Source organism: Erpetoichthys calabaricus, chromosome 18 (genome assembly GCF_900747795.2).
Source record: "Erpetoichthys calabaricus chromosome 18, fErpCal1.3, whole genome shotgun sequence".
In the NCBI taxonomy this organism is placed as follows: domain Eukaryota; kingdom Metazoa; phylum Chordata; class Cladistia; order Polypteriformes; family Polypteridae; genus Erpetoichthys; species Erpetoichthys calabaricus.
This window is the reverse complement of record NC_041411.2, coordinates 78,536,568-78,551,700: the sequence shown is the minus strand read 5'-3', so window position 1 is coordinate 78,551,700 and position 15,133 is coordinate 78,536,568. Positions and strand designations below refer to the sequence as shown.

Genomic DNA, 15,133 nt, shown 5'->3' with positions numbered 1-15,133 from the left:
CAGACCCTCGGGCCGCCGTAGCTTTTCTAAAAACGCAATGCTTTCTACCAAGTACAAAGCATCCAACAACTGAACTGCTCAACTTCTATATTTTACCTGCACTGGTTATGTTTTCACGGCACAGACAGGGCCTGCTTCTAAAATTGTACTCCAAGTAACAGCCCACGCTATGTATACCCGTATGCCTGCCTCTCTGTCACTCTCGCTCACTCACTCGCTCTCTCTCTCTGTTTCCCCACAGGTCGCTCTTCTGCTCACTTCTCACCGATTCCTGACATCAGAAAAGAAAAATGTGCCACTCCCCGGTTTTAATTGGTTTACTTTGCAAGCACGCTACGTGTGATTGACTGAGAACGTGTCCATCATTCAGTTAACCCCGCCCCTTTGTGGGACGTCGCCTGGGCGGTGTGCGCGCAGGGGGTTGCGCAAACTCTGTTGGCTCGAGGCGCTGTTGCCTCTGTGAGTGTGTGTGTCTGCTATTCAATATGGCGGTCATTACGAGAGGAGGGGGACAACTTGCGTGGATTTGCCTTAAGCCCTGCGAGAGGAGACGTTAATTTTCTGTGCGGTAGTCAACACTCAGTTATTAAAGACAAGCAGGGGAAACAAATGGCTTAGCGTCTACCCCTCTAGAAATATTTTATCTATATATGGAACACGCGAAGCTGCGTGGAGGGTCCGGCATGAAATTTCCGTGTCTGCTTCTTAAAGGAGGGGCGCTGTTTTGATTTTCGCGTTGGAAAGTTAACACCGTTGCCTGTACCTTTCCTTTCCTCGTGTCCCGTGAGAAGTGGGTTTCAGACGCCGCCTTGTTCTGAGGCCTGGGACATTTTCTTGGGGATATTTAAAGTTTGGGATTGCACGCCAGGTGAACGTGTTTCTAAGTGAAGGCGGAATGCTGCGCTCTTCTTGATTGTAGGTGCAGCCTGTGGGGTGCTCGCTGTTGGGACTGGTGTTCTGATAACTGAAGGCGGATTCATCACAGCAAGATCAAACGAGACCAGCATTTTGGATTATTAACCTCTTCGAGTTGGCCTTGTAGGTGCCCCGGAAAATGAACGGGTAAAAGTGGCTGTCCGTGTTGTACTCGCTAGGCCGGCCGAGGGGGGCTGGTCCGGGTGGATTGTTATTCTCACCTGATTCGCAGGTGAAGCCGCAATGACATATCTGTAAGGTGTGCTAAAACCGGTGCTTATTCTTTCGCCAGGACCTTTAAATGATCGGCTACTTGCCTCCACACTTTATGTGCTTCAGAGGAAATCTGAAAGAGAGGTTGCTGCTCCCGCCGAAGGTTGCCGCCTGTGCTGCTGCTTCGATCCGGCGTGATCAATAATGGGCCTCTTGGCGGACGGACGGGAAGGTGGAACAGATATCCAACAAGCTGTCCGCTCCTAGTGCAACCCTTCTATGTGGCTTACTGCTAAATATACTGTCGTCATTCCGCATTTAGCAAGAAATCTGCAAGTCAGCCGGCCGCAGTGCCTCCTGAAACCTGTTCTTTCCCCTGTGCTGCTAGTGACGTGCCCCGGCTGTCATCAATGCCTTCCGCTTTGGCGGTCTTCACCTGCCGGCCCAACTCGCATCCCTTCCAGGAGCGCCATGTGTACCTGGACGAGCCTGTCAAGATCGGGAGATCGGTGGCCCGCTGTCGCCCGGCGCAGAACAACGCCACGTTTGACTGTAAGGTGCTGTCCCGGAACCATGCCCTTGTTTGGTTCGACCACAAGACTGGAAAGGTAGGCCAGGTGGTTAATGATCAACCTCTTTAGAGAAAGTTGCTGTCGACAGTTACTTCTGTTTGTAAGACTTGACAAGTGCACACTGGTGTGTTCACTGGAACATTAAATCCTTTTGCTTGGTTTTTTATTTACCTGCGCTTAAATCAAATATTTCTTGGGAGGGGTGCCCATGGCAATAATAAAACAAACAAGAAACCCTAGTGTGAACTTCAATGGTCGAACACTTAATCAAAAAGTTTTTTGATAACCTGTTCAGAAAGGTACCATTTTAAAATTTTCAATATTTTATCTGCCAAAAAGGGTTTGAAATTAGAGTCTTTGGTGAGCTGCAGGTTTGAACTCCAGACACTTTCTAAATCAGAAGGGAATTGTTGTTAATGAAACTTGTAATTTGTATGACTTGCTAGTGTTATCTTTCTGTCACGTGAGACATTTTTAATACTGTAGATTTTCCTTTTCTTTAAATATTTGAATATCTTGTGTAGCAGAGGAGATTTTTCAGTCTTGTATCTTATAGTGGACTTGTCACTATCTACTTCCAGACAGTGTTCAGAAGCCATTAAGAAGGCTAACCGAATGTTAGGTTTTATAGCACAATGTAGAGAGTAAAACTCAAAGGAGGTTGTGCTTAAGCTATAAAACGCATTTGCGAAGCCGCACCTGGAGTACCATATGCAATTTTGGTCTCCAGGTTACTAAAAAGACAAAAAAAAATCCAGAGAAACCTGAGCAGGCTGATTCCAGGTCTGTAGGGGATGAGTTATGAGGAAAGATCAAAGGAGTTTTTTTCAGTTTAAGCAAAAAGAGATTAACAGGTGACATGATTGAAGTGTTAAAAAATTATGAAAGAAATTCATACAGTGGATTGAGAGGCAAGTTTTGCACAAATGTTTGGAAGTTCTCTTTTACACAGAGAACCATAGACACGTGGAATAAGTTACCAATTGGTGGGGTGGACTGTAGGGCTTTAGGGGCCTTCAAAACTCTACTTGATGTTATTGTGGATAGGTTTGGGGAGCCTCGTTAGGCCGAATGGCCTGTTCTTGTCAAAATGTTTTCTTATGTTCAGCTAAAACTGAGGGATAGTACCATTTTAAAATCTTTTAATATTTTATCCCCTTAGCACTAGACCAAGGTTTGCAATTAGGTTCTTGGTCAGCTGCAGTGGCTGTGGGTTGGCACACCAGTCACTTTCTAAATCGGAAGCCAATTTTTGTTGATAGTGGAAATGTGCATTTTCGTAGCTTGCTTTCATTATACTATGTGAGGCATTTTTTAATAATGTAGATTTTATTTCTCTTTATATATAGAATATTTTGTGTAATAGATGAGATTTTCCAGCTTTCTCCACACCCCCAATGACTACACACAGTTTCAAGTGGGACCAGATTAGCATTTGGTTCACTTGTTAATTGCATCTGCTTGTTAATTAGTAGAAAGTAGCAAAGACACAACATGCAGCTGTTTTAGAGCACACGATGCAATTAAAGGTTAAAAATGGTACCAAGTGAGTAAGCTCAAACTATTTCAGAATAATGTTTCACTGGTTTAAAACTTACAGATCACCAGGACCATGTAACATTTATCCCTATATGTTTAAGGAGCTTAATGTGTGTGTGTGTATAATATATATAAAATCTCATTGATGATTATTTTTAGAAAGTCACTCCACATTAGACAAATTCCTCAGGAAAGAAAAAGAGCAAATATTATTCCATTGTATAAACAGGGTAATGGGAAATTCCATGTAACTGCAGGCAAGCAGTATTAATATATATCACAGGTAAGTTAATGGAAGAAATTAATTAGAAGATTGAGCAGCATACGGAAAGAACAGAGATTTTAGAGAAGTCATCATAGGATCTGACGGGAGAGTTCATGTTTTACTGTTATGCTGGAATTCTATGAGGAATCTATGAAAGGATGCAATAAGAGTGGTGCATATGATAATGCTTGTTCTTTACAAAACATTTGATAAGGTCCCCATGAGAGGATTGGCATCACACTAAAAGAATTGGGAGTTTAGGGTGTGGTGTGTAGATAGAAGATAGACAGAATTGGTTAAACACAAATCACAGAGGGTTTATGCTGAAAGGAAACTTGTTCGAAGTAGGGAGATGCTAAGAGGGGTTTACCTCAGGGATCAGTGCTAGGGTCACTACTGTTATTAATATATATATAAATGATCTGGATAGGAATATGTACAACAAGCTGGTTAAGTTTGCAGATGTTACCAAGCTGGAATCCATTGAAACATTGTGGATAAAATTGGACAGCATGCATGCTTGGGCAGATTTGTGGCAGATGAAATTTTAATGTAAGTAATTGTCAGGTATTACATGTAGGAAGTAAAAGTGTTAGATTTTAGTATACTATTGGAGGTCTGAAAATTGGTAGTACTCTATGCAGTTTTGTCCTCCATATTACAAAAAAGACAGCAGGGCTAGAACAAGTCCAAAGGATGGTGACTAGACTGATGTGAGGAGAGACTGAAGGTGTTGAACCCCTTCAGTTTAAAGACAGATAGACAGAACTTTATTTGTTCCCAGGGGGAAATTTGGCAAAAGAAATGAAAGGAGATTATGAGGTGACATGATTGAAGTATTCAAAATTATGAGGAAAATTAGTACAGTGGATCAAGAAGGTTACTTTAAAATTAATTAAACAAGAACATGGGGGCAAAGCTGGAAATTTAAAAGAAAATTTCACCGAAATGTTAGGAAGTTTTTCTAAACACAGAGAGCCCATAGGCATGTGGAATAAGTTACCCAGTAGAACTTTAGGGACCTTCAAAACTAAACTTAATATTTGGAGGAATTAAGTGGACAGAATTGATTAGCTTGGTTGGGCTAAATTGCTCCCTTCTCATCAAAATGTTTTCCTAATCTTGAAGTAAAACTAAGGCTGGATATCATTTAAAAATTTTGAATCCCCCTTCCAATAGATCAGGGCTTAATAATAGGTTCTTGGTTCGCTGCAGTGGGTGCAGGTTTGTACTTCATCATTCTAAATCCTAAGTCAATTCTTGCTTTTAATGAAATGTAATTTTATGGCTTGTCAGTGACTGTCAATATGCCACAGACGTTAATACTATTGATTTGCCTTTTCTTTAAATATTGGAATATTCTGTGTAATAGATAAGATTTTTTTTTTTATATAAACCTTTATGATGACTACTCACAGTTTCAAGTGGAACCAGATTAGCATTTGTTTCGCTTGTTAATTGCATCTCCTTCTTAATTGGTAGAAAGAAACAGACACAGAATGCAGCTGTTTAAGAGTACACAATGTAATTAAAGATTAAAAATGGTACCAAGTGAATAGGCTAAAATTAATCCAAAAAATATGTTTCTGTGTATAAGGTGCTGGGAGTGAAAACTGTAGCCACTGAGACCCTAGCAGTTTACAGCCTTGTAGGTGAGACCATGTAGTAGAACTCAACAGATCGTCAGACTGAAACAGACTGCACTTATCAAATAAGCCTATATTGCTTTTCATTTTATAAACTCTTATAATCATTTAATTCTAAGCATCATTATAAGAAAATCCTACAAAATATTGTTCAGACACAGTGAATCAAAGAGCCTACGAAGGTGAAAATTACAAGTGCTTAGGAGTAGGCTGATAGTCGAGAGTTGATTAATAGCACATTAGACCCAGAATAACATCCGCTGTAGTCAATTTAAAATGCAAAAGAGTAAAACTGAGTTTAAATATGTTTTTAACACTCCCAGAATGACCAGGAGTAAGAGCGAGAGGTAAGAAACTAAATTATATTCCTGCCACAGTCCAAAGACATAGAGGTTAGGTTAACTTGCGATACTCAATGGGCCTTAGTATCCTCCTGTGATGGATTGTCCCTGCCATGCGCCCTTTTCTTGCTAAGATTGTCTCCAGCTTCTCTGCAATCCCTGCTCTATGTAATCAGATTACAAAAATGGATGTTTCCATTGTTGCATAGTGATAATATGGAGAAGAAAATAGTCAGTCATGAGCTCTTGAGTATCTGAGAGGTTGATCTGTGGAAAGAAATGTTAACAGATAGTTTGGGTTGTTGAAAAGTTTACTTTTATTACACAGTTTTTAATATGATAAAATACTGCCCATGGTTTTTCCAAAAATGATGGCTTGCGGTGGCTCATATAGGTCTTTGCTAACTGTATTTGGAATTTAATATTTTGCGGAAATCTATTCATAAATCAATAGTAAAATATTGATAAGTGTTCATTCTAGTAATAAAACACAGTAGATATATTGATGTTATTTTGTACATATATAAACATATACAGTATATGCAGGATTTAAAAATACTCTTAACTTTTTCATGCATCAAACATGTTTCAGGTTTATTCCATGGTGATTAAGCTAGATTTAGCAAAATATTTCAAACATTGACCCTTTATCAGGTTTATATAACCAACGCACAAACACGTACACTTATTCTTGGGGCATATGTAGAATTGGTAACAGAGGTGCCATATCTCTATCCTATATACAGATTAAGTAGGTTTGTAAATATTCTGTTTACATTATACTTAAATGTGTTACAAAAGAGTGTTTTCCAGGGATGTACTGCAGTTTATTTCTTTCTTAGTGTGAATGTCTAAGTCGAAGGGGCATAATTTCCCCAGTTTTAAAATTCCATATGTCACATACACATGATGTATTTACTGACTCGCTACTTTTGGCTGAAGAGGTGACAGGTCACAGGACTAAAGATAGTATGGTCAAAGTCTCCTAAAGTAAATTTAAGTAAAAGGGGAACATAGATATACTGTACATACTGATAACAAGTAGCTTCAAGAAATATTCTGCATCATTATATCTTGTATAAAACTCACTGTGATGTAACTTAATTTCTTTAACACTTCCTATCTAATGTAAGCTTTGCCAAAGTAAATGTTTTTAGAAAAGGCAGGGCTTAAAGTTGACATAAATAATAATCGCATGTGGTAGTAATACTGCTAATACGTATTCAATTAGCATAATCTTACCTACGCCAGAAACTTTTTTTTTTGTAGATTTTTAATTAAACTTTTAATTGTCAAATAGAAGACACGTTGGAGAGATAAGCAAATGCTGATATATTTTAAACATTGATCAGAAGTTCAATTGCAAGAATAGATGATGTTTAAAGCCAAAGTAATACAACAGTTGAATCATTGAAAAGCAGTTTGATGGTCTAAGGTATCTTTTTGGAAAATATTTATTGTTGGAAGCCAGCTACTTTCATTTTTGTTGAAAGTATCAATTTTGTTCTCTTCATACATTAATTATTATTTTCATTCAGTATACATGAACAATAGTACTCCTCTGTTTTGACTTGTACATTTAGTTTATTGTAATCCAAATTATTCATACATCAAATCCTCACGTGCACACTTTCTTTAAAGACCAGCAGCCTGTGTCATTTAATTATGTTCTAGCTGATTATATATGCAATGTATCCTTATTGGTGTTATTTGCCTTTGTGAAATAAATGCACATGTTCAGCAGTAGTAGTCTAAATAGGAGATCTTTTTCCCAGGCTTATTGTTGCACTTCATCATGTGCAATCATCTTTAATAACGCTTCTGTTTATTTCTGGGCAATTAATTGATCTGTCAGTGTTAATCTAACACATCATTTATGTGCTTGTTGCAGAGAGAAGGAAATTTTAATTTTCTCTTGTCAGGTGTAACATCCCATGTGCAGGCAAGCTAAATAAGGCATTTTAGTGTATTTTGTTTGAAAATGTACCAGTGTTTCTAGCTGTGGCTGATTTTTGTATGTTGCATGGATGCACTGTCTGGTATTTGTGCTGTTTTTATAGTTGCATGGTTGGAAGCTGAGATTTATTTAACTGTACTGGATGAATTACTTTGATCTATCCAGCACTTAATCCATTTTTAAACCTGGTTAATCTAGTTCAGGATAGGTGGACTGGAGGCTATTATGATACAACTCAAAGCAAGAACCATTATTGCTGCAGGAATATCAGTCTATTATAGTTATTTTTTTAGTGTAGCATTAAGTTAAGCGTGTAATGTTTTCACAGTAACGAAAAGATTTGTATAAAATGACAAACCTTTCTCTTATTTGCATCATTGCATCTTATTTATGAACTCCTGTTTATTCTTGTGTAAAATGAAGTTTTTTTTTTTGTTTTATATGTATTTTATTGTAAAATATTTTATTTTGTAATTTATTTTAAACATATTGTAAGTTTGTAGCAATCTCCAAATTTGTAAATGGGGAATATCTACTTTAATAACTATATTAAATTACTTATTATCCATAGAGTTATATATAATTTAGTCTAAAAACATTACACATGCGCAGAAGCAACTACTATTGCATATATTTTTAACTGCGGTGAGCCTTGAAATCCATCAGTTACACCGCTTGTTTAATCATTTTCGTGATTTTGTAGCTAAAGCCTATCACATAATCTGAACTGCATAAAGTGGACTTGATAATGTTTCAAAATTTAGTTTGCAGTAAGTATTTTTGTGCTAACCCACCTTATTGGATGGATAAGTGTCTGTTTGGTTGCTATTTCTCTGTCATTCCAACAGATGGTGCATCACAGACATCTGAAGTAATAAAATATATTGCATTTCTTGTTCCAATAGATGGTGCATCACAGTCATTAACACTGCTTTTAAGAATCCCATACCAAATGGCATATAACAGTGACATATGCATTGCATGGTATACTGCAAGCTGTGGCGCTGAGGTCTACATTAATTATTTGGATTTCATCCGTAGCACAGCTAGTGGAATGAATAAAACTAATGAGTCCTGACATTTTATGAGAGACAGACATTTTGGAGATAAAGTATTGTTACTAACTAATCATAATGCTGGAGAGTTGCAATGTGTTGCATGTATCTTAACACCTTTAAGTAAGAGTTTCACTGTAATCTGTACATGTGATGACAATCCACCTTAATAGGAGGAAAAATGTCTGTGTGTCTGTCTGGCTGCTGTGTCTCTCTCATTCCAATAGATGGCACATCACAAACATTTTTAGTAATAAAATGCATTGCATTTGTCATTCCAACAGATGTACATCACAGACTTTAACACTGCTTTTACAAATCCAATACCAAATGGAATATGACAGAGACATATTCATTGCATGGTCCACTGCAAACATTAAAGCCGAGATCTCTGTTGATAACTTAGATTTCAACCCGTCTTAAATGGATACACAGCTGGTGACCTTATAGACCCAAAAATATCTGATGCTAGGTAGGAATCAGAGCAACAGTGTATCTTTGGACTTATTTAATTTTTATATTTTATATACATATTTTAAGATTGTTCCTCCCCCAAACTATGCGACTCTTTAATTCCACCCGGGGGGGGTAAACGTTAACATTTAACATTATACATAGTTATTGTCTGTTTTTCACCTGCATTATTATCAGTCTTTAATTTAATATTATTTATTTTATCAGTATGCTGCTGCTGAAGAATGTGAATTTCCCATTGGGATTAATAATGTATGTATGTCTGTCTGTCTGTCTGTCTGTCTGTCTGTCTGTCTGTCTGTCTGTCGCACACACTCATTTATTCAGGGAATTTTAGTCTCCACAGTTAACCTAATGTGCATGTCTGTGAGATATGAAAGAAAAATTAAAGGATGCAGTGATAATGTGTAAACTGCACTGATGGAGTCCAAGCCTAGCACGAGTCTAGACCTGCAAGGCACCAGTACTAACAACTACTCCATATCACTGTCCAAAATGATGCAAAAATTAAAAGTTTAGCCAAGACTGAGGCAGTTAACATTTATGTTTTAGTTTTTGAATAAAAAAAAAATTGCTTCCCAAATGTAGAGGATTAACAGAAATAGAAACATAATATTAAATAGTCCAATGATACAGTCCTATTTCTTCAGGTATTATTTAGCATTTCAATACATCAGCATTCTTGTTTGAAGAGTATATTTGTATATAAAAAGTATTCACACCCGTGGATGTTTTCACATTTTATTATTAATATAACATTGAATTACAGAGGATGTAATTAGGCTTTGTTGACACTAAGCAACCTGAAAAAGACTTTAATGTTAAGATGACTCCAGGACATTAACATTGTTGTCACTAATCAATTAAAGTGTAGCCTTGGCTTAATGCTTGGGGTCATTGTCTTGCTATTAAGCAAATCTTCTCTCAAGGCACAGGTTTCTTGCGGGCTGCATCAGATTTTTTCCTCCAGGAGTTTCCCAGTATTTTGCTGCATTTATTTTAACCTCACAAGCGTTCCTGTGGCTGCTGCAGTGAAGCATCTCCACAGGAAATTCTGATGCCATCACCATGCTTCAGAATGGGAATGGTGTATACGTAATATTTTTTTTAATAATGTACAGTGTGTGGCTTACACCAAACGTGACATTTAGTGTGATGGGCAAAATGCTCAATGGTGAGACCATATGAATTAGAATCTTCCGTGTGCCTCCTGGCAAACTGTAGCCAAGATATCATGTATGCTTTTTGCTTTCACCACTCTCCCATAAGGCTGTGACTTCTGAAACACATTGGCAATAGTTGTTGTCTGCCTATTCTCAATAACCCTAGTCACTGGTAACTTGAAACTCCTTCAGAGTTCTTAGAGGTCTCTTGGTGACCTCCCTCCTTAGTCGTCTTCTTGCGTAGTCACTTGGTTTTTGTGAATGACCTTCTCTTTCTGTTTCTTAATGTCTGTTTTGTCTTACTTGGTTATTTTCTCATATCCATTTTCTGAGTTGTGCTTTTCAGTTGCCTTTTCACACAGCTGCTTGGAGTGTTCTTTTGTCTTCATTGTGTAGGTTAGGCCACCATATTGATTCAACACAGGTTGGAATTTCATATAAAGTGCATTTATACCACAGTCAATTGAAACCCCATACCGATGATCTCCATTGCACTAATTCTGTGACTTATAAAGCCAAGTGCATACACCAGTGATTGTTTAGTGTTGTCACATTAAAAAGGTTGAATAGTTATGTGATCAATTATTTTGTACTAGCCGAAGCTGGTGGTGTAAGAATAGGAACGGAAAACGGTGAGAAAGGAATTCTGAAATCAAGAACAAATAAATACTTCTTGAAAGACGCAGTTGTGAATAGGTGTTTTGGTGGAGATAACAGATAATGAGTCGAAAGATCTACTCGTACTACAATATCAGGTCTGTGCTGTGGTCTTTGGGTATCCGACAGTACATGTAGAATTTCCGGCCAAGCAGGATTACATGTAGAAGTGATAAATAAATCAGGCTTTCCAAATTTGCGTACTATGGCCATGGCATCCTGATGGTTTTGTTGCATGTATCTTGGACTTCCTGGAAATGTGGACGATAATATGATCATTTTGCCTACACGTACATTGTTATTTTCAGCGTTTGCTTGCAGTGCGTCTGATAGTCCTTTGTATTGTTCCACACACAGATCTTGTTGATGTAATCTGAGATAGTTGAGACGCGCACCCTCTGTTTTAACATACGCATCTACGATGTACTGTTGGAATAGTTTGCCGCTGGAGTGCAAAATACTAAATGTATTCCTCATTGTTAATCTGTACGAATAAAATTGGCATTGAGTAAGCCTTATTTGCTTGGTGGTTCTTTTATCGGGAACATGTTGTAAATCTTTGTGCCAGCCAATGTCTCCTTAAGGGAATAAAAGTGGGTAAACCATAGGATCGCAATTCATATTGAGCATGGAAATCTGTTTACAGGAGTTGCCTATGGGATAGATGCAAATGTCCCTTTTCGGCAGGCGGTTCGCCATTTTCTCCGACGAAAATCGCTGCAACATCGGTGTGATATGTCGGAGCATTGTATCGTCGTAAATCCTGCCTAGGGTTTTCCTTGAAAACCATTCATACAGATGCTGTTGGATTGGACTGAGCGATTACATGCATGTGTTTGTATGATTTGGCGAAGGGGTTGATGGTTCTGAGCATGGAATCTAGCTGGAGAAGTAAATTTTTGCTCCATGCAGAGTTTGCTTTATTTTCTAAGCGTACTTCAGTAGCTTGCGCTGTGTCAAAAACATACAACTGTCCATATCCTGGAGAGGTAGAAGTGTTAGCGTATAGTGGAGAGATTTGGTGATTCATTTGCCCGTTTATTTTAAAACAGTATGGTCCGTGGCCAGGAGATTGAGTTATCTGTGCACCCATGGAAGCAAACGCTATAGAAGAGTTGTATTCTTGAATGTGTTCACAATAATTTTTAGCTTCTGATGTTTGCTGTGTAAGAAGCTGTTGTAAAGACACAGGCGGCTCCCGCAAAGGTGGTAAAGCTACTTTACCGTTGTGGCAGCACCTCGAGTACTTGTTGGAGATATGACACTCAGCAGGCCAGTATAGTGCATGACAGTGTTTGTACTGCTGGTCTGGAGTCCCAATGTTGTACTCTTGGATGGGAATTAGGTGAAGAAGTACCTGTGGTAACGGGAAGAGGATTGTGTGTATGTCTGCTGAGACTGCGTTGGTTTGGAAACTTGCCTTGCATATGTTGCAATATAAGAGTTGTGAATGAGTTTTGTTGTGTTTAGTCAGACAATCCTGTGTAGTGAACTTCTTATTGCATTTCTGGCACTCGTATAGTTGTTGGGAAGAATGCCTTTTCTTGTGTTTAGCAAGGAAGGTTCGCGTTTGAAAAGTTTTGTTGCAGGAATCGCACTGGAAGAATGTGGGGAAGGGTTTGGAGGAGGACGAATAGGAATCGAGAAATGCCGTGTTGGCTGCATGTGGGCTGGACCGGTTTTGAAGTGGAAGCAGCACGAACCAGAACAGAAATATATATGAGATTTTATTTAGACTACTTTGCAGAGATCTGTTTTCACTTTTTTGTTGATTAGTGTCAAATAAGCCAAGTTAAATCTAATCTGTGACTCAATTTTTTCATAGCAAAAAAAAAAATTGAAAACTTGCCTGAAGAGTGTGTTTGTGTCTGCTTATGTATGTGTATTTATTTATGTATATATTAGATTGTGTGTGTAAGGGTATATATCAGATATTTTTTGTAGTTTGAGTACTTATCACTGATATTGAAGTCATGATTAATTTTACAGATGAGCAGTCATATATTTTCCTAGTTTGTTTGTTCAAATTCATTATTTACAATACAAAAGCTATGTTCAGTTGTTTATAGGACATAGCTTTATGTTTGTGTTTATGCTGTTAATGGTACGTGTAACTGGAATGAATACTTGCTGTTTATTAAATTAACAACAAAAGCACTTTTTTGACTAGCAATCTGACTTCATTCATGAGGCTGTCTGTAATTAGTAATATTATTGCGAGTTGCCTTCACTTTAGTAGAGCAAATGGTGCAGAACCTGTCGGCTTAAAAGGGTTGGTGGTATTTTAGATGTGCAGTTGCACATTTTTGAGGTAGGTGTGTCAGGAGTTAATTCACCAAGCTGAACAGATTTTTATTGCATACTAGACAAAGAGCCCGTTTCGACAACGTAAGATGAAACGGGCACGAGTTTGTGTCAGCAGTGTATGAAGAACAAATGATAAGTAATGAAGAAGTTGTTTTGTAATGATTGTAGTCCGCTTTACTCATTACTGTACAGGCTTGTACTGTTAGTTGATGAATTTTCCAGGCCTATAGTATAATATTGAATGATGAATGTTCCAGTACAATATGGAATAGTAATAAGTATTATGACCACAAACCGGATATAGGTGTATTGAATGAATGCGTAATTGAATCCGAATGCGTAATTAGGCCTCGAGCTGTAGTCGAAATCGCTTTTCAGGCCTCTAGAGCTTTAATCGAAGTCGCCTTTCTCTTTGAATTTTTGCGGCCGTAAATCCACCGCCTGCCGCGATGTTGGGGTTGGATGTCGTCTCGTAAGGTTTTTCGGGCAGCTGCTCAGAAGGCGACTGCGCACTTCGGCTTCGGACGGACGTGAGTGATTTGACGAGGCAGGTGAATTATGTATTAAGATGGTGTTTTTATTCTTTTCTGCTGGTTTTTAATTTTTGATTTTTTTTTGTTGACTTTGAAATAATAAGGTAGTTGGTAACTTAAGGGTTCAGTCTTGTCACATTGAGCAGTTCCTATGTAATTTCTTTGGCTGTACCTTTGTTTATAGAATGGGAACATTTTATGTTCCACTGTAATATTACATTCATAGCAAACATGTCAAACAGACAAAGTGCAGGTCTTTAATTTTTAGGCTATGGCTCATGCTAGTAGATGCCTTAGTAAAGCAAAACTCAAGCTGCAAGATTATTGCATAGCTATTCTTAGGGTATAAATAAAATGCCTAACTAATTAAGTAGTCAAGAAGGATAAGAGACATAAATTAACATCGGCTTAAGTGATTGTTTGCTGTAAAAACTTGCAGAGACTCTAGACATCTAGGAACCTATTCAAGTAACATTTATGTTCAACCACATGAAATAAATAAGCCCTGTGTTAGTTTTAGGCACAATTGAAATTAATTGAAATTCTTTTCAAATACCACAGCACTCTTTATTGTGATTTCATGTCAGCATAGTAACCTTGTGTCAAAAGTAACACACGCACAGTGTATTACTTTGTAATATTGGTTTATTCTTTCCTGTAAAAAGTATTTCATACACATCTGGAGACTTGTTGCAGGTGCCAACAGGCATTCATGTATTCCAAACAGGAGATCAAGTCTTGCAGTCTGTATTTAATAATTACTTTTGTGAAAGAACTCTTGTTTGCTGACACCATCACTGTTTTCTTCCTTGTCTCTAAAGATATGGCATATCCTGTGCATTTGAAATTGCCAATTGGATGCAATTCAATTTATTCTTAAATAATTCATTGTCATTTGCAAGATCAGGCTACTGTGCATTTACCAATAACCAAACAGAAGTACCATGTAGTATAAATAGAATTATAAGATTGCTTTATACATCTAAATAGTAATAACTAAATTGAGAGTTAAAATTGTGGTTACATTAATCTAAAACCAGCTTTGTGGAGAGAAAATATGTATTAAATGGAATTTTACTTGCCGTTTGTCCCCATGCATCTAGCCTTGCCCTGGGTATTCTGCAACACTCACCATAAAACAAGCAAGTGATGACTGTGCCAGGCAGCTTTTTACCTGTTCTTCCTTTAAAATTTCTGTGAGTCCTTTCTGGGACTTAATATGTGTATTATGTAACATGAGTAACATTACATTTTTCATGTCTTTTTTGATCATTGATCACCATAGATTCCTATTATATCAGAAACTTTATCTCCATTCTGCATGAAAACACAAAGTTAATATTTTTTCTTGGCTGTAACTACAAACTGCTTACTACAGGGTAAGTAAAAGTATAATTTTACTATTAACAGCATACAGCATCAAGTGAGTTTTAGCTTGTGTTTAAAGCAGCGGTTCTCAAACTGTGGGGCGCGAAGTAACAAAAAAGGGGGCACGA

The 15,133-nt window shown here is 37.6% G+C and overlaps 1 protein-coding gene across 8 annotated transcripts in view; it reads left to right on the top strand.

The window, feature by feature from the left end:
* The first annotated feature begins 456 nt into the window (after positions 1-456).
* slmapa (sarcolemma associated protein a) overlaps positions 457-15,133 on the top strand; it is a 141,928-nt gene continuing 127,251 nt past the window's right edge. For 4 of the 8 annotated variants that reach the window (XM_051921005.1, XM_028824771.2, XM_028824772.2 and 1 more), the window contains exon 1: positions 459-1,736. In XM_051921005.1, the coding sequence (XP_051776965.1) occupies positions 1,539-1,736 (198 nt within the window). In that variant the 5' untranslated portion in view covers positions 459-1,538. Of the gene's footprint in view, positions 1,737-15,133 lie in introns of all 8 variants that reach the window. The other 4 variants (XM_028824776.2, XM_051921004.1, XM_028824773.2 and 1 more) reach the window with 2 other exon arrangements.